The sequence below is a fragment of the Anthonomus grandis genome, chromosome 5 (genome assembly GCF_022605725.1).
Source record: "Anthonomus grandis grandis chromosome 5, icAntGran1.3, whole genome shotgun sequence".
Lineage (NCBI taxonomy): Eukaryota > Metazoa > Arthropoda > Insecta > Coleoptera > Curculionidae > Anthonomus > Anthonomus grandis.
Genome location: NC_065550.1, coordinates 25568623 through 25595684, shown reverse-complemented (window position 1 = coordinate 25595684; position 27062 = coordinate 25568623). Strand labels below are relative to the sequence as shown.

At 32.8% G+C, this 27062-nt stretch overlaps 2 protein-coding genes across 2 annotated transcripts in view; one reads left to right on the top strand and one right to left on the bottom strand.

The window, feature by feature from the left end:
* Positions 1–1935: 1935 nt before the first annotated feature.
* Positions 1936–20010, bottom strand: LOC126736304 (cytochrome P450 CYP12A2-like). Its single transcript, XM_050440596.1, has 10 exons — positions 19844–20010; positions 14428–14736; positions 14280–14373; positions 14105–14217; positions 9616–9848; positions 3011–3179; positions 2803–2959; positions 2494–2742; positions 2223–2438; positions 1936–2167 (listed from the first exon to the last, which is right to left on the bottom strand). Exons 2-10 carry the CDS (start codon positions 14718–14720, stop codon positions 2054–2056), a joined length of 1638 nt encoding a protein of 545 aa, XP_050296553.1. The 5' UTR covers positions 14721–14736; positions 19844–20010; the 3' UTR covers positions 1936–2053.
* Positions 20011–23525: 3515 nt separating this feature from the next.
* LOC126736491 (uncharacterized) overlaps positions 23526–27062 on the top strand; it is a 31978-nt gene continuing 28441 nt past the window's right edge. The window contains exon 1 of the mRNA XM_050440868.1: positions 23526–23794. Within this exon, the coding sequence (XP_050296825.1) occupies positions 23762–23794 (33 nt within the window). The 5' untranslated portion in view covers positions 23526–23761. The remainder of the gene's footprint in view (positions 23795–27062) is intronic.

The following is a 27062-nucleotide window of genomic DNA, read 5'->3' as shown; positions in this document are numbered from 1 at the left end:
AGGTTCTTGGCTCAAAGTGAGCGTAATCGTTTCAATTCGCTTTTCACTTGCGAGCGCTTGGAGCCCCCGAAATGTAAATATGTATAGGTACAGTAAAGCCTTATCTTAGATTGAAGTTACCTAATAGCCTAATTATTAAGTGAAATTAGAAATTAATAAGTGATAAGTTACGAAATATACGTTTTCAAAAGTAAAGTTTCAATTAGCCGGATGACTGGCTTAGCGTTAACCTCTAGGCCTCTTCTGTTCTCTCTAGGGGGGGGACAGCTGCCCCCCCTGCCTCTCTCTGGCGACGCCCTTGTTTGTAATACTACCCAAAGGTAATAATCTAGAAGCAAAAGATAGGAAAGGAATGGTTATTAATTATTATTACCATAAGGGCAGATAATTATGAAATCTATGAGTACAGAGGCTAAACCCGAAAATTAATGTAACAAAATAAGAAAACTAGTATAGTTACCTGCTAGTAGATAGTATACTTAGTTGCTGGTAGTAATAATGATTAGTTTGAAGAATATTTAACCTGGAATAATGAGCCTTTAACAAGAAAGGTAGGACTGTCAGTAGATTAAGACTCTAGATGATTATGAGCTGTACAGTGCTTAATTTCAACTGCAAAAGAGGCTATTCAGAAGAAAATCCAATCTCTTAAAGATTCACAGACTTGAACATCAAAAAAGATTTGTAAAATCAACGAAACAGATTGAAGGCTATACTAGCCTGATGTACCAACAGCTTTTCTAAATGAATATTTATAGAATGATGTTTATACTAAATAATTTACTGGAAATGCTGTAAAAGTGCCGAACGCTATGGCCCTAAGAATCGAAGTTCTTAAGAGTTTTGGAATATAAAATTCAACCATTACGATAGTAAAGACAAACCTCCAGTAACGTCCTTCAGTCGCCAATTAGGTTTGACAAGGGTCGAAGTAGAAGTGGCAGCGGATTTGTTGGTACAAGACGCTGGGAATTAATTGAAGACTGAAATAGTTTGCAGGACGATAAAAGTGAGGATGTTGAAGAAAAGTAGAAGCTAAGAATAAAATGACGATGCAAGAGTAGAAATTAAAGAAAAAGAAGAAAGAGCACCTTATTTACTAGACAACTCTACTGGGAATTTTAAACTATTAAAAGGTGAAGAGGAGAATTTGTCAAGAGAACGTAAGATCTTAGTTTGGCTAATGACGTTATGCATTCCGATCTCCAATTGGGACAAAGAACATATTTTATTAATAATCCATCTTTTAGGCACTAAAAACCTATTAATTATCAGCTACCGAATCAGTCCTAGTAAAAGATCTTATGATTTCAAATTATTTGATAATTGTTGTTCAATGTTCTCTGATATATTAAATTTGACTAAAAGAGAACCTTGACATTGGAAGTGAAGAAAAAGCAGAAGATGTAAATTTAAAACAGTGTAAATGTAAGATGTAATAATACTCCAGTAGGCAACATTTATCAATTAAAACATAAATTGTATTTCTTACTGGTATAAGTTGCTGATCCTTGAGCAGATGAAAATTTAAGCATGACAGCGAAAAGTGACTGTAATACTGATAAGTTTGAAGCTCAGAACATCTTAAGAAAGCCTTGGTGGATTTTAGCTTTACTTAAGTAACAGAAAAATAGAAATTAAAATTTAAATCAGCTCCATCGACAATAGCAATTGAATCGTATTATTTCGACAATGACCGTATATAATCAATTTCTTTAATAGTTTCTCAATCATTTTCCAAATTTTCTCTTTAAATAATAATAATAATAATAATAATAATAATAATAATAATAATAATAATAATAATAATAATAATAATAATAATAATTAATGTCTTCATTCTTGTAAACATATATGTTGCACAAAAAAGGCGAAGTTTAGCTTTACATAGCTACTCTACTTAACCATTGTATTTAAATATAAACAATAAAAAAATATAACAAAATACTTTATTACTCAATAAGAAACATTACAAAATATACAACATCAAATAACCTATATAATTTTAAAATAAACACACAATATTTCTAACTACGTCTAATTTATAATTTAACTAATTTTCTATTTCTTCCATCTTAACTCTTAAAGGATCCATGATTCCATATAGCAATTTCGTACCGAATTTAGGATCAGGGTGATGCCATGACAGATTAAAGTTTCTAACAATCTAAAGCCGAAAAAATATGATAAAATATCAATACAGAAGCTAAAGAAACACTCACTTTAGAAAGTCCAACTTCCAACTCCAAATTCGCCAACCGTTTTCCAATACAAGACCTCGGTCCAAATCCAAAAGGTAAATGAACAAATTGATGGACATTTTTATGAGATAATTCGCCCTCGGTTGTCCTCAACCAACGTTCTGGTATGAACTGGTTTGCCATTTTAAAGTGCTTTTCTTCCATTGATGGAATTATGTTTGTTGCTAATATATCGGTCTGAAAACCCAAAGTTGGAACAAAAAAAGACTATTGGTAAAATGGCATTTATTACCCCTTTTGGTATTTGATACCCAGAGAGCACCATATCTTTAACGGTGGTCCTGAGGGTACCAATAGAAACTGGAGAAAGTCTGGTAGTTTCTTTTATAACGGCCTTTAAATATGGTGATCCTCGTAGAATATCTTTGGTTACTGGAGAATCTTTGTTTGGTAAATATTTTCTCAGTTCTTCTCGCAGTAGTTCTTGTTTATCAGGGTTCCTGGCTAAAAAGTACAGAGCGCTTGCCATGGTTCTACCAGTCTAAAATAAAGTTTTACTTAAAAAAGTTTTCGATTAAAATTAATTTAAAAATTCTGTTACCGTATCAATTCCGGCTATCACCATATCAGTGGCCATAGCAATAGCTACTTTCTTATTTGTCTTTGCTAATCTTTCTAGAACGCTTCGTTCATGATCGGGTATATTAGGATCCGGATTAGTGTTTTGTAAGCATTCTTCTATATATTTTTGATTAACCCTAAAACGTACCAAGATATTCGTATTTTATGAGAAAAATTATTCAACTTACTCAGTCATATAGTCTAAAATTTGAACATATCTTTTCCACTCTTTGGTACTGTAGACTGGCCAAAGTGATGGTAAAACGTCCAACTGGTACATCAGTTCAAAGAGTTCTACTGATGAATCGATCATGCGTTGTCCAACAGAGTTTTTATCTAAGTTTGGTTCCAGACAACCTAAAAAAAAAACAAGGTTGTATATATAGTTATTTCCATCTTTCTCCAAACAGTTGAAGTAATTTTATGGAAAATTGAAATTAACTCAACTACCTGGAAGAAATGTTATTTTTCTTCCAGGCAGTTAAAACTTGTTTCTCATGTAACCACTTCACTTCTTAAAAATTATCTCTATTTAATTTTCGTTTGACTTTACTACTACGTTTTCACTTTTATCTGTTTTTCTCATTAATTGTTGTGTTTAAAAAAATATTGTGCATTTCTCTGTTTCATACGTCATTCTTATTTTTCTTTCTTCACATTTTTCCTTCTTAGCATATTTTTCCCCCTGTTTGATGTTTAACGTTTTTACTATGCTTTTTTGCAATTTTTATTTTTCTTAATATTCTTCCCTTATGTTAATGTATTCTTCGTTCGTGAATTGTTTTGGAACGTAAAAATCCCTCCCGATTCATTTGTTTATTTTTTTCTTTTACTTTTTAATATTTGTTTTCACTTGATCTGTATTTCATTGAACATATATGTATATAGTCTTGATTTCTTATTCTTTTTAATTTTTTTTAGAAAACATATTTTTAAACTTATAAATTTTATTACTTTTCTTATATATTTTTTACAAACTGTTTTCCTTCACTGTTTACTCTAATCAATTTTGAAGTTTTAATAATTAATATTTAACTATAATATTATTAAGTATTCCTTTTTACTTATTAAGTATTCCTTTTTTTTCTTAGCAGATTATTTTTCTTTGTCTATTTATTCTGTCTCTTTTTACATTTTTTTCTCTTTATTATTTTTTTGCCACTTATTTTATTTCATTCTCTAAAAATTGTCAATTTTTATTTTAAGTTCTTTTTTATTTTTTAAGTATTTGGAATTAGTTCCTTTTAATATTTTTCAATTTGAGAACTAGAATATTGATAAAGGAAAGAAATATATCGGAAAACTCTGAGCAAAAAATTTCTTAAAAAAAATAAAAAAATAATCAAAAAAAGAAAAAAGAATACATTTTTTAAGAAAAAAATAAATGTATTTAGATTAAATTCCTTCAATCTACATAAAAATATTTTTATTGCTAAATTAATGTAAACGACCAAAATTTTATAAATAAGATACGAGTGCTCACGACAAATATACGAGTATATTCCAGACTACCGGGCTTCTCCTTTTTAAAATACATTATAGCAGATCTAAAGTTTGTCCAAACAGTTGGATAACAGATGTGGGTAGATTCCCACCATAGTTCGAAGGCTCATTAGTATTCTTATCAGGTCCCAGCCTAGGGTTGCTTTTAGCACCATGTGGTCTCATTTTGGGCCCGGTACTTTTCCGTAGATTACAGTCGGCCATTCCTGACTATCTTCGCGCCCTCGTGAAGGCTCCCTTTTCTTATGTAGGCGTTACCTATAACAAAAAAATAAAAACAACAATTAGTAAACTATTTCTCACTACAGTTGTTAATTCTCGCAGTCACTATCGGACTCATTAGAACTAACAACTGTAGAAAACAATTTTAATTTATCAGAGGGACATATCTCTTTGTATGCGGTTTTACAGCGTTCTGCACCCGCTAGGTCCTCAACCACGTATCGATCGTTATCGTGGATATACACCACGTTATAACGTGGTGTAAACGTGGTTATAACCACTAATAATAAGTAATCGTGGTTATAACCACGTTATCTTGATAACGTGGTTCGAGTTTCTTGCTCTGTCCATCATTTGAACACTTTGTTCTTTGGACAAGGACTTGTTGTCCTACAGTAAACGTTTTTATGCCGGCATGTCTTTGGTTGTACAACTCCTTTTGTTTTGCTGACTTTCAGCAATCTTTGTTGACGCTTCCGCTCTCACAGTCGGCAGGTCAACGGGTTCTTCGTCACAAACCTCAGCTGTAAGATAAGCGTCATCGATACCACGTGGCTGATAACCAAGAAATAGCTCATAAGGCGATTTCCTGGTGACCGAGCTTACCGCTGTATTGATGCCCCATCTGACAGTAACTAGGGACTTTTCCCAATTTTGTTCATATTATATGCTAGCCCTTAACGATGAAAGTATTGTCCTGTTATACCTTTCAACTTGCCCGTTGGCTTGAGGGGTAGCTGCATTCCAGAGCAAAAATCTGAAAATTCTCGACTGGTAAAAGCAGTTCCTCTGTCACAAATGATTCTTCGGGGTACACCGAACGTTTCGATAATCTCCCTTAACCATTTTGTAACTGATCCCGTTTTCGTGTTAGGCACCGCATTTAAAAAAAAACAATTTTTGTAAACGCGTCTACACCTACAATAAAATAACTGTTTCCTTTTTTACTTTTTACAAATGGACCCAAGTGGTCAAGATGAAGGGTATCCATTGGTATTGGTTTCTTTTCTATAAATTGTAAACTACCTGGCGTTTTACCTGAAGGCTTTTTATTATACATGCAACCCAAACATGACCTTATATAATTCTTTACGTAATTTCTCATGGATGGAAACCAATAACGTTTTGACAAGATATTTAAAGTTTTATCAACGGCAAAATGATCTGCGTCATCATGATAATAGATGACGATGATAATATTCGTCTTCGTGTCGATTTTGGTATCACCCAGCGATGCCCTGCGGATAGGTGGCCTTGATAATATTTCATGTATATTTGTACAGTGTTTGTCCTGTAATTGTGCAGCAATGGTATCGTTTTCTAAAATAGGGTTGCGGCTAAGAGCATCTACATGATTCATTTTTGTCCCAGGTCTATACTCAATGGTAAAATCAAATGCCTGCGTACTCAGCCACCACCTACCTATACGAGGAATAAGGTCTCGCTTCACTAACGTTGTTCTTAGCGCATTGCAATCAGTGACAACTTTAAAGGTAATAGGTACCAACAAGGTAAACTCTGAACTTTTTTAATGAGCAAACAACCGCCAGAGCGTTATAAGTAATTGCCGAGGTCCTTTGACCTCAAGTATTATTTCTTTGATCCGTCGATCAAATACAAATAGATCTGTCGATCTCAGATATAAATTTGTGATCTTAACTCACTACGCATAGATCCTTTGATCTATGGAGATCCGTTGATCTCAACTAAAATCTGTTGATCTTAGTTCGTATAGACATAGATCCTTTGATCTATGGAAATCCGTTGACTTCAATTAAGACACAATATTTACAACTTGCACACATAGATCCGTTGATCTATGGAGATCCGTTGATCTCAACTAAGATCCTTTGACCTTAATTTGTGTACATAGATCCGTTGATCTATGGAGATCCTTTGATCTTAATTAAGATCCTTTGACCTTAATTCGTAAATATAAATCCGTTGATCTCTACTTGAGAATCGTTAATCATAACTCATACGCATAGATCCTTTGATCTATGGAGATCCGTTGATCTCAACTAAGATCCTTTTAAATTGTCCAATAAATCATCGATTCGTGGTAACGGATATTTGTCTTTGACTGTTTTTCTATTCAAGGCCCTGTAATACACACACATGCGACATAGGGAGAAGAAGATTCACGTATTATTTTATTCTCTAATAAGCCATTTACTATTTCCCTAACTGTATCCCTTTCGCAAAATGGTAAACGATATGGTTTAGAGGTGAATAAATGTCATCAGTTAAATTAATAGACATTTTTATGATATTTGCTTCCCCTACTTCAGTTAAATTTGTAGCAAAACAGCCTTAATGTTTATTAAATAATTCTAAAAGTTTCATTTGATCTTTTAGTTCGATTTTATTATAAGTACATTTTTTTATATCATTTATCGTAAAACTAATTAAAGATTTTGGACCAATAGTGACACTCGATTTGATTTTCTTTATCTGTCGTCGGGTCTGCTGAACAAGTCACACCCATTAATTTCTTTAAGGGGTTCCTTATCTACATTAAATAAACGTACTTGCCCTCCTCGTACTATCATTGTAATATCTGGGTGATCTAGGCTGTCCCACAATAACTGACCCTTGTTGGGCCGTGTCAGGTACAATAAGTGCTTCGACAAAGGCCTTTCCCAAATCTACTTCTAAATTAATTAACGTTTTATGATGGCTAATTACTGAGCCACCGGCATAACCACTTAGTTTTACCTGTACCGGGTAAAGTTTTAATCTTAAATAGGCAACGTCAGATTTTCGTAAAGTGACCGCATTACTACCTGTGTCGACATAGCCACGAAAAATAGAATTATTTATGCGACAATCGATAAAATAGCAGGTACTACCCAAACAATTATTTTTTACGTTTAAAGATAATAATTGTTTAAACTTACCAGTGGATGTTTCTGGTCTATTTTTAGGACAGTTCTGCTCTATATGCCCAAGCATTCTACAAAATTTGCATTCCAAAAAAGGCTTCATGCACTTTGCTTCTAAATGGCCACGTTGACCGCAGTTAAAACATCAAACAGAAGTTAGTGTTATGAACTGATCGTTTATCTTTTGTGATTGCTCGAAGGTCGGAAGCATTTTGATGATGTGCAGGTTTGCTTACATAATTTCTTACTGAGTGTTTTGCTGTCGGCTGTTCATGAAGAACTGACAAATATTCTTCGTATAGATCTTCCGGCGTTTGGTAGCGGCCCGCTCTGGCTCCATTTTGTACGTTAGTATCACAAAGTCCATGTATTAAACAGCTCTTTTTCCATAAACGTCGCATGTTCTTAGCGGTTCCATTTTTTTGAAAATAATATGATGTCATGCTTTCATTTGAATCTTTCTTTCTATTTAGCATCGTTTGAAGACTCACGGCATAGTCAGTATGATCTGGAAAGCTTTCCTTTATTAATGCTTTCCACTCTTCCCACGTGTGGTTATATTTTTTTTCTATAAGCCTTGACTGTATATGATAGATATTATTAATCTTGTCCCACTGGTTGACATCTTTTAATTGGTCGATCTTATTTAACCACTGTTGGGTAGTCAGATTTGTCTTTTCGGAGAAAACTCTGGAATACAATCCGCCTTCACATTAGGTCAAATTGTACTGACCTTGCTATTTTCGTCCTTTCGTTGAGCCAAATTTTCAATCTTTTTTCCAAACGTTTGAAACGTTGTTTCCGGCTCAGGAGTTTCTACGACACGTGATTCTGGACGTCTCCTTGAATCATCGCGTTTTCGTGATTCCACTGAACGTTTTCTTGAACCTCGATATAGGTAACTCTCATACTCACTATCTGATGAGCTAGTAGAATCAGAGATACTGTGGGATCTCTTTCCCACTGTTGAGCCTGTTTTTATATATACACTACAACTTAAGGAACTCACTAAATTACAAAGCAACGAACAAACTAATAACTAATAAACGTATATACAAAAATGTCCAATGCACGATCAATTAGTTAAAAAAAAAAATGTGGCGCGACCGAAAAGCACGCGAATTATTATCCCACACCTGAACTGTAAACGACCAAAATTTTATAAATCCAAAAATCTCATCCTTCTCTAAGAGACCAACATACAAAATTGACGAAAACAAATAAAAACACAAAGTCACGGTCTCACAACATGTAATTTAACGGGCTACACGTGTTTCGCTCTAGGCAGAGCATCATCAGGCCTTTGGAAGCCATCCACACACTTCACAGTACATAAATAAACAATTTTTTTTTTGTTCAAATTTTTTTTTGTCAAAATTTTATAAATAAGACACGACTGCTCACGACAAATATATATTCCAGACTACCGGGCTTCTACTTTTTAAAATACATTCTAGCAGATCTAAAGTTTGTCCAAACAGTTGGATAACAGATGTGAGTAGATTCCCACCATAGTTCGAAGGCTCATTAGTATTCTTATCACGTCCCAACCTAGGGTTGCTTTTAGCACCATGTGGTCTCATTTTGGGCCCGGTACTTTTCCGTAGATTACATTAATATCATTGTTATTTAAAAATGTATGTGTGCTTTTTACTCTTTTTAGCAAGAAATGATAAAAAATTAAAATAAAATTAATAAATTATATTTGCATAAAAAATAACGGCAAAAAATATTAAGAAGACAAAAAAAGAATGGTATGAAGAAAAATTAGGACTAGAAACTAATTAAAATGTGTAAAAAGTATGTATTGTATTTTATTTTCAGATTTGCCTTTTAATGTTTTTTCTTAATAATTTATTTTTAGAGTAAAAGAATCTATAATTTGATAAAAGATAATAAAAAAAATTAATTAAACCTGGACTATTACCGAGAGTATTTTATTAAAGTGTAATTTATTTTAACGAATTTTTTACCTAATTTCACTGATGTTTACAATAATAAATAGCACATATATTATAGGAAATAATTACGCGAAAGACAACATAAAAACACACTTAATTAAAGTTGGAAAAACAAAATTATGATACCGATAAATGCAATTAAATATAATTAATATTTAAAAAAATAGACTGGAGAATTTTACAAAATAAATAAATTTATTAACATTTTTATGTATCACTTACCGATTCTAGTATTATAAGCAATTACCCCCATTGATTCAAGCGCCCACTTGTAAAGTTCGTTCTGAAAATCGTCGGGCATTTCACTTCGAGGATTATTTTTGGAAAATCTTCGTATGTTACTAATAAGTCCATTTGCTACGTCATCCATACTGTATACGTAGAGCTCAGCAGTTCTTGGTTGCATCAGAATTTTATTTACGATTGATCTAAATTGGAACCATTCTTCGCCTTGACTAAAAAAGCAGTAAAATAATGGAAAATTGCATTTTTATTTTATGAAATTGTTGTTTTGATAAGAAAATATATTTATAGGCGCCAAAGAAATCGGTATGTATGGTCACAGATTTACAGAATACCTAATCATATTCTGTAAATCTGTGGTATGGTCTTATTACTTAAAATTATAAGTCAAAGCTTTAAGTAATTGATAGTAGTAATAGTTACCAATTTTCAGTAAATAACAAAATTCTAAACTCGTGCTATAAGAGAAGCTCAGGTAGTACTTTCAGTATTGGGCTATTCGTATTTAAAGAAGGTTATTTGTAGAATACTCTCATATTTTTAACAAAAAATCCTTCTTTCTTACATGTGTTTAATGATATTTTCATTATAAACGATTTCCATCTTTTTTGAGTCTTATGAAGAAAAGTTTTAATACCAAGAAACGCCTCGAAGTATAAAACACCTAATACATAGTCAGCAAATCCTATCTTAGAATGAGAAGGGTGAGGGCGAGTCTGCAGTGCCCAAAAGGTGGAGCCACTCAGCTAAGGGTAAAAGATCCGTTTGAAAATCTTTCTGGTTCACCAGGATTGCAGGATGTGGTCTGCTTCATATCACATGGAAAAAAATTATATTGCAAAAAATCCGAGAAAGAAAACATCATATTTAATGGAAAACCATTCAGTTTACGGATAAGGTTAATGACTTTTAGAACGTAAAATGTGCAAGGCATTTAAACTAAACTAGATGAGAAAAGGCAGAAGCAGGCGTAAGTACACTGATAAAGAAAACGCTAGAACATGAATTAGTAGTAGTAGGCGCATTGGTACACCTTCTGAAGATGGTAAAGGATACATTTTACGACAATGAGAAACTTATTAGAGAGTATTGGAATTAGGAAGGAAGTATTGCTACTAGGTGACCTAAATGCTAGTGCCGAAAGGGAAGTAAATATCAAAGTTATCGGTTCATTTGAAGAAGAAACGTAAAATGGTACAAGATTACTGTAAAGATAATGAATGGAGACTATCAACACAAGGATATCCATACTTTCACGTAGACCCAACCTGAAATTCAGATTATTCTTTCAAAAAATTTCGCTATAATTAAATAAGTGGTAATAAATTTTTAGATGGTAAGTTGAAAGTTTCAGACGCAAAGAGTAACTTTCCAGATAGTAACGGCGAATTTCCAGACAGTAATTAACAAATAAATTAAAAATACCAAACTATAATTATACATTTCCAGATACTTAAGTGGAATATTTCAGATCTTAAGTGGATATTTAATAATTGTAAAGTCTTGTTAATAGATTATAATTTGTTAAATCTCATTGTTAATAGAGAAATATATACATATTTTCTGGACAATCTCAATTCTATTTTTTCTTACGGCTTTTTCGGGTATACGCCCCCGTATCGAATTTTTTCACCAAAAATTCTACGTCCTTTTCGACGTCCGTTTTTAAGGACAAAAATGGGCATCAAAAATGCCATATCTCGACTATCGTAAAAGCTACGACCTTGCGGATAGTCTTGTTAGATTCAGAATGACGAAACTAAGACAAAACCGTTGGAATTTTCCCGATAGCTCCCATAGAAGCCGAGATATCAACCTTCAAAATTTGGGTTTTTTCATTTTTCGAGTATACCCCCCCCGTATCGAATTTTTCCACCAAAAATTGATTTTTTTCGAAATCAAACTAAGTATACCAGCGTCTTATTCTAATCATCTAGATTACGAAAACACCGGGTTATAACAGGATCCGAGCAGAACTAAGGGAATGACAGCACTTTGAAAATCCTGAAAAAGCCGTTTTCGACGTCCGTTTTTCAGGACAAAAATGGGCATCAAAAATGCCATATCTCGGCTATCGTAAAAGCTACGACCTTGCGGATAGTCTTGCTAGATTCAAAATGACGAAACTAAGACAAAACCGTTGAAGTTTTCCCGATAGCTCCCATAGAAGCCGAGATATCGACCTTCAAAATTTGGGTTTTTTCATTTTTCGGGTATACCCCCCCGTATCGAATTTTTCCACCAAAAATTGATTTTTTTCGAAATCAAACTAAGTATAGCAGCGTCTTATTCTTATCATCTAGGTTACGAAAACACCAGGTTATAACAGGATCCGAGCAGAACTAAGGGAATGAGAGCACTTTGAAAATCCTGAAAAAGTCGTTTTCGACGTCCGTTTTTGAGGCCAAAAATGGGCATCAAAAATGCTATATCTCGGCTATTGTAAAAGCTATGATCTTGCGGATGGTTTCGTTGGATTCAGAATGACGAAACTAAGACAAACCCGTTAGTTAGAATTTTCCCGATAGCTCCCATAGAAGCCGAGATATCGAAATTCAAAATTTGGGTTTTTTCATTTTTCGGGTATACCCCCCCGTATCGAATTTTTCCACCAAAAATTGATTTTTTTCGAAATCAAACTAAGTATACCAGCGTCTTATTCTAATCATCTAGATTACGAAAACACCGGGTTATAACAGGATCCGAGCAGAACTAAGGGAATGAGAGCACTTTGAAAATCCTGAAAAAGTCGTTATAACAGGATCCGAGCAGAACTAAGGGAATGAGAGCACTTTGAAAATCCTGAAAAAGCCGTTTTCGACGTCCGTTTTTGAGGACAAAAATGGGCATCAAAAATGCCATATCTCGGCTATCATAAAAACTACGATCTTGCGGTTGGTCTCGTTGGATTCAGAATGATGAAACTAAGACAAAACCGTTGGAATTTTCCCGATAGCTCTCATAGAAGCCGAGATATCGACCTTCAAAATGTGGGTTTTTTCATTTTTCGGGTATACCCCCTCGTATCGAATTTTTTCACCAAAAATTGATTTTTTTTCGAAATCAAACTAAGTATACCAGCGTCTTATTCTAATCATCTAGATTAAGAATACACCGGGTTATAACAGGATCCGAGCAGAACTAAGGGAATGAGAGCACTTTGAAAATCCTGAAAAAGTCGTTATAACAGGATATGAGCAGAACTAAGGGAATGAGAGCACTTTGAAAATCCTGAAAAAGCCGTTTTCGACGTCCGTTTTTGAGGCCAAAAATGGGCATCAAAAATGCCATATCTCGGCTATCGTAAAAGCTATGATCTTGCGGATGGTCTCGTTGGATTCAGAATGACGAAACTAAGACAAAACCGTTGGAATTTTCCCGATATCTCCCATAGAAGCCGATATATCGACCTTCAAAGTTTGGAATTTTTCATTTTTCGGGTATACCCCCCCGTATCGAATTTTTTCACCAAAAATTGATTTTTTTCGAAAACTCAGTATACCAGCGTCTTATTTGGGTCACCTAGATTACGAAAACACCGGGTTATACCAGGATCCGAGCAGAACTAAGGGAATGAGAGCACTTTGAAAATCGTGAAAAAGTCGTTTTCGACGTCCGTTTTTGAGGCCAAAAATGGGCATCAAAAATGCCATATCTCCGCTATCGTAAAAGCTACAATCTTGCTGATGGTTTCGTTGGATTCAGAATGACGAAACTAAGACAAAACCGTTGGAATTTTCCCGATAGCTGCCATAGAAGCCGAGATATCGACCTTCAAAATTAAATTCTTCAGAGGCATTAAAACTATTTACTAGTACAACTTGTCTTGATTGACAATAATAGGTGTCAAGACTGTGACACTAGCCATTTGAACTCTACAAGGGCAAATCACAATTCTATCAATATCTAGAATGAGAAAATTGCAGATAATTCTTCACTTAATAATCCATTATTAATCAAACCTTTTTATAATTCTGATCAGATCCAATGAATAACCAGTATGAGACAGCACTTAAGTCGGGAAGACAAGAAGCTCTTAAGAAGAGCAAGAACCTACTTTAGCCAAATATAAACTTTTACTGATGCAACTTATTGATTTCATCTAAGGGAACCTATTTAGTCCCAAGAAGTCACTTAGAATAAGTCTTCAAAATGGGATATATGAATTGAAATATTTAGGAACTGCAATTAGAGGTTTCTTGATGCAATTTAGGATCTATAATAAACAATCTTCGGACGTATAAATGCTACGACCTTTTGGAAATTTTATTAAAATTAGTCAGTCGAGCATACGAAGAACATGTGGAGACTGTAAAAATATGTGCATTGATAATGATCTATAAAAACCTTATATATTAATGGCCTTACTTTGTAGGTCTCATCACACATTGATCCAGATCTTGATCTTAAGAAAATTCACTATTTTTTTCTGGATCCTAATTTTCAAATAAATAAAAAAGATACTTACACAGTCAGAACTCCTCCTACCCCCTGGAAAACATCATCACGTACATATTTTCTATAATATGCAAAAGAAGGCAAACCAAACCTTATAGGCCATGGCCCCTCATTCCTTAAAGTCTGAAATTAATGAAAAGAAAATCATAAGAGTAGTAGAAAATATTGTAGTGTCTGAATCTCACCTGTTCAATATCTTCAGGATCATAGGCAAACAATATAGGGCGTTTACCCGGTATACCACTTAAATAAGCCAGCTTACCATATTGCTGCTGCAACCTAAAAACCAACTTCAGTAAACAAAATCCTTAATATTATATTTATTAACCATACTTTTTATGTAAATCAATCAATTGAACATTATAATACTCTCCACCAGGAAAGAACCTCCAAACATTTCCAATAATAGGCAAGGGTTTAGGACCAGGAATACGTTTGAAAGGTATGGCATCATACCATCCCTCTGGTTTAATATCTTCTTTGCTATCCAAAGCTTTATTGCCGATTTTCTGGTAGTAACTGTCCCTACCATCAAGTGAAACAGCTTGAGCAGTGGCTTGTTTGGGGTTATTCGTTGATACAAGTCTCATAAAGGTCTTTAGGGTTTGCGGTTTGATTTGAGGCATGTTTTAACAATATTTGCTAGAAAAATATAATTTTTAACCCTGTTACTGTTTGTAAGCAGCACCTAAGAGACTGCCCAGTTTCAATTTAAAAATTTACACAAAAATATGTAATTATATATTATTATTATAAGGTAATTATATTTTGTTGAAAAAATTTGCATTTTTATGGGCAAGTTCGAAATTACATACTATTAAATTTAATTAATCAAATGATAAAATTTTATTTTATTACGTTCTTTAATTACTAGACGCGATTTATTAAGTGCATGGGAACTTAAACACATAGTGAATATTGCGAAATGTTTTTTTCATTATGTTATCAATATTAGAGTAATAACAACTTACAAGGTCCGTTAAATTAAAATAGACTAGTTTTTCCTTAATGGCAAGGATAATAAATAATAAATTTCAGAGCAACATTTTCTTTGGGGTATTTTTTCAGGAATGTTCTTCAATTGATGCTGTAATCAAAAAAATTATCTCTTCATACTTCTGAATCAGACTGTATGACCCTCGATCCATATATTTGTATTCTGGAAGGTTAGTGTCTCTGGATACCAACATTGTATGTAACGACCTGGCATTCAAGTCATATGTCGATCCGACTGAAGAATGTTGTATAATACTGCGTCAGCGTTATCTTTGGCATAAAATGTAATTATATTAACGTTTCTTGCAGCTTTGGACAAACGACAACATACCACAACACATTTTTATTAATAACTGTTCCTCGACGATTTATTTATCTTTCATTCAACATTAAGTCACCCAAATAGATAATGAACATTGTAGAAAAAGTTGCAAAATTCCAGTCGGTAAGTTTAAAAGAAATCTGACGATTTTTTTTTCGACGAATCATTTTTATGCCTTTTTCCAACTTTCTTATGAAATCCTTCTTGATCTAGATCATTAATTCAGCTTGGATTAGCATTTCTGATATTGAGCCTGTACTGTTTAGTTCTAAATAAAATAGCAAAAAAATGACACACCACTTATTTACCCTGATCTTAAGAAGAGCCGATAAGTGTAAGGGAACCCTTTTGTCCTGGGGTCAAGCAATTATCCCTAAAGGCTGAACAATGATGAACTATAAAAGTCCACGGTATGAGGATGCAGAAAGCAAAAGGGAAAAAAAAGGCAGAAGGTAGACCATACAACCTTTTAGGTCATTGTTTAATAAGACTCCTGTGAACGGAATTACGAACAAAGCCGAACATAAATTAATTAATGTTCATAAATCTGATATTAAGATGCAGATGAAACGTGAACACAATGTATCAAAGAAGGAAAAGATTCTTCCTGGTTAATTGCAAGTCATCAAAATTGGCAGAAATGGAGCTCTTTATTTCTAGTTTTAAACAGTATAAAGCCCTTAATTTAACATTAACCCTAGCCCTTATTATAAACAAAAATACCTTAGAGGTTAGATAATTCTTCGGTGCTAACTTTCAAATCCTTGTAACATTCTTCCTGGTTCATTGTTAGTCATGAAAACTGGCAAAAATGGAGCCCTTCATCTCTAGTTTTAAATGGTATAACGCCCCTAATTTAGCATTAACCCTATCCCTTATTATAAAGAAAAATACCTTTGAGCTTATATAATTCTTTATTTACATCATTTGAACCCTTATACACAATGCTATACAAGAAATGAACCGGTTAAAAATAGATATCATAGGAGTTAGTGAAATGAGATGGCCTGGATGTGTGAAGAACTGAATAGATGATCATGATGTATCAATATGCGTTTCATTACCAACAAAAACCTCTCCAAATACGTTACAAACTTCTTGAGAATTACTGGAAGAATAGCTATAAGTCAACTAGCAGCCACATTTGTAAGCACCAATGTTATACAAATTTACACACTGTACAACTGATAGAAGCGAGAAAGAGGTTAAAGGATTCTATCAATTACTCTCAACTATTTTAAAGAAAATAACAAATAATGGGTGATTGGAGTGCTAAGATAGGACAAAATCGACGTGGTGACTTGGTCGGCCCATTTGGAAACAACAACTAGTAGTCACCAACACATTTTTCAAATTACCAGCTCACGGAGTTTATACATGGCGTTTACCCAGAGAAGAAACGGGTAACAATATAAGGATTCAAATTGATTAACACAAAAGATTTCGGAATAGCCGTACATCCGTCAAAACATACCCAAATGCAGATATACAATTTAACCATAAGTCGCAAATTCAAAATCAGATTAAAGAAGATCAAAATAAGAAGGGAACAGGAACGATGGGACCTGCGGAAACTGAAAGACTTAAAAATGGACAAACCAAGTAGATTACATATTAGTGACAAATTACGAAAATGAAAACAAGACGAGATGAACGTCGATCAACAGATAAGCGGGCTACAATAAGATCATAACATCAGTAACAAACATCTTAGAACTTTTCTGTGTACAAGTGGTATCAAAAAGTTTGAACAAGTCCAACATGTATAAAACTAGTAGAAAAGTCGGATTAGATAACCGGGACTTATAAATTATTGTAAACTTTTATTGAGGTCAAACAGCAAATATACGAATAAAAACTGAAGATGACATGACAAGGGTGTATTCTCTTCCTATACTTTTAACCTATACTCTAAGAGACTTTTAACGAAGCCCTAGATGAGATAGAACTGGAAATATCTGTAAACGGCCAACGATTGAACAATATAAGTTACGCAGTATTTATTAACCATAGTAAAAGCCTACAAGAACTCATGACAGGAGTTAACCTGTAAGAAATACGATCTAACGCTGAACATAGATAAGACCAAATTCGTGATAATCCGGAAAAAAGTCAATGTAGTATGCCAACTTACTATTAAAAGCCAGCAAATCGAAAGAGTTGCTTTATATATATGTACTAGGCATAACAATAAACGAAAATTGGGACAATTTTGTCCAAATGCCGAATTGAAAAATCTCCAGCAGCCTTTCTAGAGTACTCATATTATCTTACTTACCTCAGAGTGCTCAAGAAAATAAATGAAGATATGGAGATCATAAAGAAGATCAAGACTAGGAAGCTTCAGTACCTAGATCACGTAATGCGGCAATTAAGATGGCAATGCAACCTGAACCTCGTCAAACTATTAATTTCTCTAGATAAGTTATGTTAAGCTAACCAAATAAGAATTAAACGTTGTACCAATGTTGTAAGTTGCAACCAGGAAAGTGTAAAAATTCTCGGCTTTATGACATTAAAGTTTCTACAGCGTCATAGTATGTTATCAGGAATTAGTTTGGGTAGTCCAGAACATCTCTGAAATAACAACATATTCTCTGAATATTTTGTGAACGAAATGAATAAAACAATGTTGAATAAGGCGACCTGGAACTAATCATGAAAGAAATTTAAATTTCAAGAAAAATTATAAGTTTTATACTACGGTAATCTAAGTTATAAAAATTGGGTATTAAATGTTTATATAAACAAGGGTAGTATGGGGTAAATTTTAATATCAGAACGAATAACATATGCATAAAATAACAACAACACAAATCTTTATCCACAATTTCACTTATTTAATATTCATTCCTCTAATTTCCAGATCTAATTTTTTCTAACCTCGTCAAACCATTTATCTCTCAATATTTCGCATCTAGCCAGCCAAATATGAATTAAACGTTGTATCAATATCATAAGTTGCAAACAGAAAAACTTAAAAATTCTCGGCAATATGGAATTAAAGCATCTGCAACGTCATACTATGTGATCAGGGTTTAGATCGATCAGTCGAGGAGGACATCATACAACCTCACTGAATATTTTGGTTTAAGCCACCTATAAGAAATTGAACAACATTGAATAGGATGACCTGGAACTACCCTCAAAGTAAATTTTAATTTCAAGAAAAAATTTTTAATTTTTAATAACATGAAAATCTTTAAGAATTTTCCATTATCTAAAAGGACAACTCAGTGCACAAATGAAAAGAACTGGGTAAAGTGAATGAATTACAAAGAAAACAAAAAATGTAACTAGCAAACTTCTAACTTTATCACAAGGTAGTTGATGATTCATACCTTCACTGTATCTCAATGAAGGATCGTTTTTCAAGAAAAAAACAAAATCTGCTTTTTCTTTTCCTTTTTGACCTTTTCAGTTGGTGGTTCTCTATGAAACCGATTTTTTCTTGATTTTATTGAACATTTCTTTATGAAATGGAACATGAACACAATGGAGATAAATCTGATATTTCTGCAGTCTTTCCATTTAATTTTTCCTTTATTATCAGTTTCGTTATGACATTATTACCTCTCGTAGATCTGTAACAGCAAAAGTACCACCACGAACATAAGAGCATTTTTTTCCAAATAACCAGCTTGGACTTGCATTTCTGGCCTAAGTCTATGATGTTTAGTTAAAAAACAAATTTATTGAGACTACAGTTAAGATTTCCTTGTTTTTTTTATTAAAATTATTTTTTTTCTTCTTTTATCTGATTATCTTTAATCTATCTATTAATATCAATAGTTTTTATTGAGACCTTAATTTATTACATTCGTGTATGCCCTGATATACTGATACTTCGTGTGATACTCACTCCTGGACTTGGTAACTAACTGGTTTGCAATGTAGAATTGGTAACAATTATCATCATCATATCTTACATAGAATTCTTATAATTATTCCCTTCTTTCTCCTTCTTTATTTTAAGAAAACCCCATTGTAAGCAATGATCCTTCAAAATTTGTTATTTGCATTTTCTTTATAGCACTAATTACAGAAAATTTACTAACATCCTTATCATCATCAGTATCTTTTCGTTCAATCATTTCTCTTTTTGCTGCATCATTACCTGAGGACAATGATCTTAAAATATATGCAGTGAAAAGAAAATGATAAATTCCAAGTGAAATTTTAAAAGCATCAGTTTTTTTTATAATATCGATTTCTCCTTCATGTTTTTTTGTTGAAACTCACGCACAAAATAATCTTTTTTTAGCTAAGGAATTGATTGATTTACTTTAGAAAATTCATCTGTCAGGTTTAATTTTCCTATCAAACTATGCACAAATAATGCAGTTAAACAAAAATTTATAAAAAAAAAGAATTAATGACTCCTTTTTCCTGTTTTTTGATGGCACTTTTTTTTCAGTAATTCATGCTTACCTTACAATCACTTGTAACTATAAATTTCCAAATAAATAAAAACTATTATTCGCAAAAGGTGTAGTGTTTTGTAAAGAGTCGCAATTTAAACTGATAAAACTGTTTTAGATTGCCTTCGTAAATAAGGAAATAATTAATTAAATAATACAGCTGTAACGCTCGTATTCGCCATTGAAGGCGAGTGATTTATTATTTTACGAAAATATTATTATTATTATAGCAAAAGATGATAAAACGGTTTTTTAAATGCACTTCCTTATCTATAGAGGATGTATAAAATCATAGTAAATTGCTTAGTGCATATAAACTCAAGATTGCTGAATTGGCATTATAATATTTTTTTAGTTTTATTATTTGATCTAGTTTTCTAATTAAATTTAAAAAAAAGTAAACAAATAAAAATCTAAAATGTTGTTTGGTTTTTTTTCTATTAATTTTTATGATTAATTTTATTTCCCTAAAAATAAATTTTAAACTTTCTCACTTAATCCGTTATTCTTTAATTGTTTTATTAGTTTATCTATTTTTTTTGCAATTGTTTGCCATTATTTAACATGTTTCTCCTCAGGCATTTCCGTAACCATACTCACACACAGAAAATGTATTATTCATTCATGAAAGTATTTTTGGGAGGGTTCATTCGAACATCCAAGAACGTCCTGAGAACATTCACATTCAAAACGCTGGGTAAAATATACGAATTAATAAGCTATTTAAGCTCGTTTGAGTAAATAAATAAAAAGTTATTGTCTGACTTTTTTAGAGCATCACTACTTCTTGCAACATATGGCAATAACGCCAGTCTAATCAAAAACGAGCTATGACGAATTCCTCCGATTATTAACCTGTGCATCTTACAGTATGGCCGATGAGCTTCAAAATATACTTATACGCAGAGGGGTGTTGCCATATCGCGCCTGTGAATTTTCAGATATGTGTGCTGATTAGTGATTTTAGATAAAATTTTAAATGAATATGATTAATCAATATGGGCAAGAAGTAATATTAAAAATTTGAGGTCTTATAAAGATATTTCCAGAGATCTTGAGAGGGTTATGGTCTTAATGGTTTCTCAAAGTCTCATCTTTATTGTTGTTGTTATAAAGAGAGTGTGTTTCTTAGTCAAAATTTACATAAGGCAGTTGAGACCTCAGTAATAAAACTTCTATTATGCCAAATGTTTACGAGCCTCTGGATCTATTAATTGAGTCAGCAAAAATAGAAGTTGTATTTGTTCTCAAATACAGAGGAATATAAAACTTAAGGGAAAGTTGCATCAGAGCAGTTATTTTTGTATAACATGGAGATAATACAGATGAAAATGAAATACAAAAATCTTTAATTCAATAAGCATGGAAGTAAAAAACAAGATCTGAAGTGCTTGAGTTTAAGCTTTAATAAAGAAAGCAACAAATTGAGAATGAAGGTAAATTAGTGTGAAAAAAAGAGATGTCAAGGTTAAACTACTGAATGAGATGAATTTGTTTATAAAAAGGATGCGTTCTTTTATGATTATATGTTTGAAACTGGCATTTCTTGATCTCCTACTAGAACGGATTCTATTGCCGGTTCAACCAGTAAAAATGGTTTAATTAACTGAGTTCAACCATTGGCTTTAACTCCATTAATTATTTTGGAAAAATACTAAAAAGAATCAAAGTCAAAAAAAGAGAAGAAGGAGTGTTTATGATATTTGGTGCAGCAAAAGAGTCCTCACATTATATCGTCCAAAGCCTTTTTATAATGTTAAAATCTGTTTCTGTTTCTCACAGGTTGAAACTAAAATTGTCGAGACTATAGTTCTCCCAAAGTCATATTATCACTCTTAGGTTCAAATTTACTATTGAGAATATAGCAGCACTTACGGCAATTGGGACCTCAACAATAAAACATCCTTTACCCTGGCGAGTCACGAACTAGAAATAAATGAAGTAGAAATGCGTTCTTAGATAAATAGATATAGACATCTATGAAACTTGATAAAACCACAAAAAAGGTTTTATCTGAAACAATCCCTAAATCCGGTGGAAATTTTCAAAGCTAGAAAAACTCAGAAGGTTTGTCAAGCAATAAACGCAGAAAGTGATCTTATAGGAGAGTTGAAGGAAGTGGATGTCGTATGTCAGCAGAAAAATAAAAGAAGATGGAGCTTTTGATGAAGCAGTAAAGAAAATTTTTACAAACCACTAATTATTTTTGTTTTGCTTAAGAAAATATTAAGATTTTTAATATAGAAGAATTTGGAAAAATCTGATGAATCAGCAAAGGATTTTCATCCAAACCATTAGACATTTTAGACTAGACAGGTGTAGTAATGATAAAACAGATAAAAAATGATTACAATAGAATAAGTGTAGATGAAGTTGGAAACCGACTTAAGAAAACCAACAAAAAAGGGCTAGATAAAAAAATGAAGCAAACGTAAGCAACCGTGCTTCTGCTTTTTACATTTTTGGCTGATCCAAGATCAACTGAAGACCGCAATGGAAGTTTCATTAAAAAAAAAGCCTGAGGCCAATCCTTCCGACCAAGATGGAAACTAATTTTGAAAAACCGAAACAATTGCAGAAAGCGAGTCTTGACAAGCAAGTAATATTGTTAACCTATAAGATGATGAAAATCTCTTTAAGACATCTTGATGGTTTTATGTCTCATTTACGTATTTTTGCATGTTCTGAAATGTCCTGTAAGAAGAGAATCGATAAATATTATTTCTGGTATAACCAATAAAACTCAGTAGTTGTTTCAACGCTGAGCAACTCTCTTTTTATATTCGATAACTTTTTAGCAAAAGAATGTGAAACTACTAATATTTTTCAATATTAGGGTCCATGTTGAGCATATTTGATCTAGCAAAACAGACTTCATATTATATTTTCAGTATTAGGGCGTATCCTAAACTCAGTAATATAAGAAACGATATTTCTCATCATAATAATTTAAGTAATAACCTGAGCTATTTCTATCACACTTAAAAGAGATCAGAAATTCTTAAGATTTTGCACATCAAATTTATGGTTGTATTGATCTCAGAGATTCATAAAAAAACTTAGAAGAAGGATGATTATATCATACAATATAATCCAAGAAAAGATCTTACTGTAGCTAAAGCATTATGCAACAATTTTTCAAAAAATCATTAAAACTTTGAAGGTTTGACAAATTACTGGATTTATCGTGTGAACTTGAACAAATCAATCAAGTGATCGTATTTAATACCTTTAACATATCAAGTATTCTTTTAGATTTGGAACACAAAAATCTGAATAAAGGAAATTTGCATCCAAACCAACAGTACATTTTACACCATAATGATAAAACTGATACTGTAGAATGTAGATGGAGTTGAATATCTAACATCGAGAAAATCAACCAGAAAGCAATAAATAAGCTTGAAGTATAGAAACTGTTGTTAAATATACCAAAGCCACTCCGTATATTAATAAATCATAAGGTCCGTTATATAGCAGTTGATTCACAGTATGGCACCAAAATAAAAGAAATGAATATTTCTCGTGTCCCAAATAAGCAGTAAATAAATGGACCAAACGTAAGCGACCATGCCCCTGCTGCTTCCATTTTGGTTGATCCAAAGTCAAATGAAGTCATGTATGATGATGATGCGACCAGGCCAAGCAATGCAGATACCGTTACCCTAGAATGTATACAGCAGTACCTGCGATAATCAGGCAACAGTTCTTCATAGAGCCCGCAGACACCGCGGTTTAGTTCTTCGTGTCAGGTGAAATTCAGGTGAATCAAGTCGTATCAAGTGATTTGAGCGCGGCTACAACATTTTTATTTGTCGTTTGTAGTAGTTTCAACGTTTTATTGTGCTCTGGTGATCTGATTTTTCTTGGTGCTAAAGTGGACTATCTTCGAAGATTTTAATTTTTTTTTTGTTGATTAGTTTGGACTATGATGGTTGTGAAATGGTTTGCGGTTTTGGTGGTGAGTAAGGATGGAGTTTGATTTTTGATTAAAAAAAAATATATTTAAGGTGAATTTTGACAAATCTTGGTCCTAATGAGCGTTTTCACTTTGAATTCCGAAATCGATATATTTGACTCCTTTGAAAATATTTTTTTAAATGTGATTTTGGTTCCTTATAAATATGGTGCACCTCTTAAGACAGTCTGGTGACAATTCTCTATTACTATCCTGATTTTTTGCTTGACTGTCTATATATTAAATTATACAAGGTGTCCGGAAATTACGCATCAGGATTTCGGTGAGCGATTTCACATGAAAAATTAATGCAATTAATTTCTATACATTTTTTTCGAAAACTCGAAATTAAGGAAGATACATGGTGTTAAAAAAATATTTTTTTCTTATTTTTTTTAATAATAATTTTTTTGCTAGTGTACTGATTTCTGCCAAATTTTGCATGCATATTAATAGTGTTTCTTTGTATTCATTCTATTAATTTGACGCTAGTCGTCAATGACAAAAGGCTTAAGCTGTCCTTCACCTTAGAAAAATGAATTAGAACTTTATTGCTTTAACCTTTTTATAAATTTGGATGTCAAATTAGTAAAGAGCATCAAAATATGTTTTAAAAAGGTAGGTGCTCTTGTTGCATCATCATAGAATTAACAGTGTCTGAGATAAACGACTTTAAACATTAACTGTACCTTTAGTAATTAAAAATTCGTATTTTCAAAATTAACACAGCAAGTCTTGAAAACAACACAATATGTACATTGTTAAAGGGTAATTTGTTAAATAAAATAACTATTTACGATAACACAACTTATTTAATTTTAAAGTAATACTTTCATAAAAATTTTTCGAAATGTTGTCCTTTCATTTCAATACATAAATTAATTCAATTCTTCTATGGAAGTTCCAACGAATCCTAGATAAATATATACCTTCCTTCTGTTTAATTATTTCAAAATTGTCAATAATCCGTTGTTTCAGCTCTTCACGGGTTCAGGAACCTTGTAAACGAGAGATCTTAGGTAACCCCCAAAAAAAAATCCATAGCGTTTAGATCTGGCGATCTGGGAGGCCATTGCACAAACCCACCGCGTCCAATCCATCTTTCAGGGAAATTTTAATATAAATGTTCTCTCACTGCTCCATTGAAATGAAGTGGAGCGCCGCCTTGTAGCTGCCTTATTTTTATGACTTATTTGAAGAGGAACATCATCTAATAGATTGGGCAACTTATTTCTTAAAAAGTTTTAGTAGACCTCACCTCTAGGTCTTCGCGGGAAAAAATGTGGCCCTATTAAATGATCGTTAACAATACCGGCCCACACATTGATGGAAAATTTATTCTGAAAACGTTGTTTGGAGGGTTTTTGTCGCACCAATGATGTTCATGATGAAGGTTTATTAAACCATCATGTCCAAAGCCAGCTTCATCGGTAACGAGAATGAAACGTGTGAAATTTTTATTACGATTATGAAGGTTTCTAATGGTCCTACAAAAATTAAGTCGAGCCACTGAATCTTCAGGGTTTAAAGCTTGAACCTTTTGATAATGAAAGGGATGTAGGAGTTGCTCTTGTAAAATTTCATGAACTGCACTTTCCGGAATATTTTCCTGAGTTGCAATTGATCTTACGCTAAGAGTAGGGTTATCCTCAATCTCATTCAAAACACGGAGTTGCATTCTTTGAGTTCGAGTTCTTCGTGGACGCCCCACATTATGTCGACTAATTTTAAATGCTCCAAATTCTAGTCTTTGATGGATAGTGCTAAAAAGTCATTTTTCTAAGGTGAAGGACAGCTTAAGCCTTTGGTCATTGACGACTAACGTTAAAATAATAGGGTGAATACAAAGAAACACTAGTAACATGCATGCAAAATTTGGCAAAAATCAGTACACTGGAAAAAAAGTTATTAGAAAAATTAGAAAAAAAATTTTTTAACACCTTGTATGAGTTTTTAAAAAAATTGTATAGAAGTTTGTTGCATTAATTTTTCATGTAGAATCGCCCACCGAAATCCTTACGCGTAATTTCCGGACACCCCGTATATTATAAATGATTTATTAGTTTATACAGATTGGTCCATCACTGTAGGAAACTTTTATACTTAAGAAAGAAAAATTAGTTCTCAGAAAAGTCGCTTTTACCGGAATTTCCATTAATACCGGAGTGAAATTACCCTATATACAGTGTCCCACATTGCACTCGAAAATCGAAAACTGTAAAAGATACACAGCCGGTTAAGTTATGGTAAAGTTACGTAGATTGAAGCGTATAAAAATGCCATTTATAGATTCAGAATATTCTAAAGGTTTCTCGAGGAAAACGAAAAAGAAAAGAAAATATTTTTAAAAGTGTTGTAAATGGCATTATATTTACTCTACATTATGTTGATTTTAAATTGATGAAAAAACATTTCGTCTGTTAGCGTTCGGTCAAATCAAGAAACCAAGATGACTCATTAGCTTTTCCAAGTTATTTGGCCTCTGAATTTTGGGTGAGAATCTAGAAATCCATCAAGATCTATATCTCAACTTCTTATTCCTATCAGAACCTCAAATACATCTAATTCATTCAGTAATTAATCGCTTTTTGAAAGTAAATTTTGAGTTTCCTAAATTCTCTCAGGACCACGAACATCAACTCTAATTAAAATTTCCTTCGAGAAGTTTGAATGTTCTGCAAAAAAAATTTTATTTCATTAAGTGAAAGATGAGATAAGCTAACACCTTTACACCTAGTCTATAGACGTAGAAGCAAGATGATTCGTTGACATTTCTCAAGTTCTTTTGCTTCTCATTATTCTTGGTGAGGATCCAGAAATTTATCAAGATTCTTAAGCGAACCTGTCAGTAGTTCCAATCGATAAAATTCACTCTTTAGTCAATCGTTTTTCGAGAGGAAACCTTGAGTTTCCCAGATTTCCTTTCAGGATCTCATCACATAAATAAAAAAGTGAAAAATAAGATTCTAAAAGGCTGCTATTTTGCTATGGGTAGAAGTAATGACTTAATATTCTAGGACCATAAAGGATTGAGTGGGAGCTTTTAACAATGTATCGCATCACCCTCTTTCTATTTAATTTTGTTTTTTAAAATGGCGTCCCGCCGCCATTTTATAGTTTTGCAAAATGACCTAATGACCAAAAAGTAGTATTTAGGTTGCTAATGGTGTGTGCCAAATTTCAAATTTGTATATAAACGCATTCAAAAGATAAAAAGGAGGAGGATGACAACTAAGAGCCGCACTGCATAAAAATACACTGGAACTTTGGT

Excerpts from the sequence above, each read along its gene's own strand:
- LOC126736304 (XM_050440596.1), bottom strand. The coding sequence starts at position 14,720 with ATGCCTCAAATCAAACCGCAAACCCTAAAGACCTTTATGAGACTTGTA. Across the intron at positions 2,743-2,802 it reads TGATAGCCGGAATTGATACG|ACTGGTAGAACCATGGCAAG; the intron begins GTAACAGAATTT and ends ACTTTATTTTAG. Across the intron at positions 2,168-2,222 it reads TGGAAGTTGGACTTTCTAAA|ATTGTTAGAAACTTTAATCT; the intron begins GTGAGTGTTTCT and ends TTTCGGCTTTAG.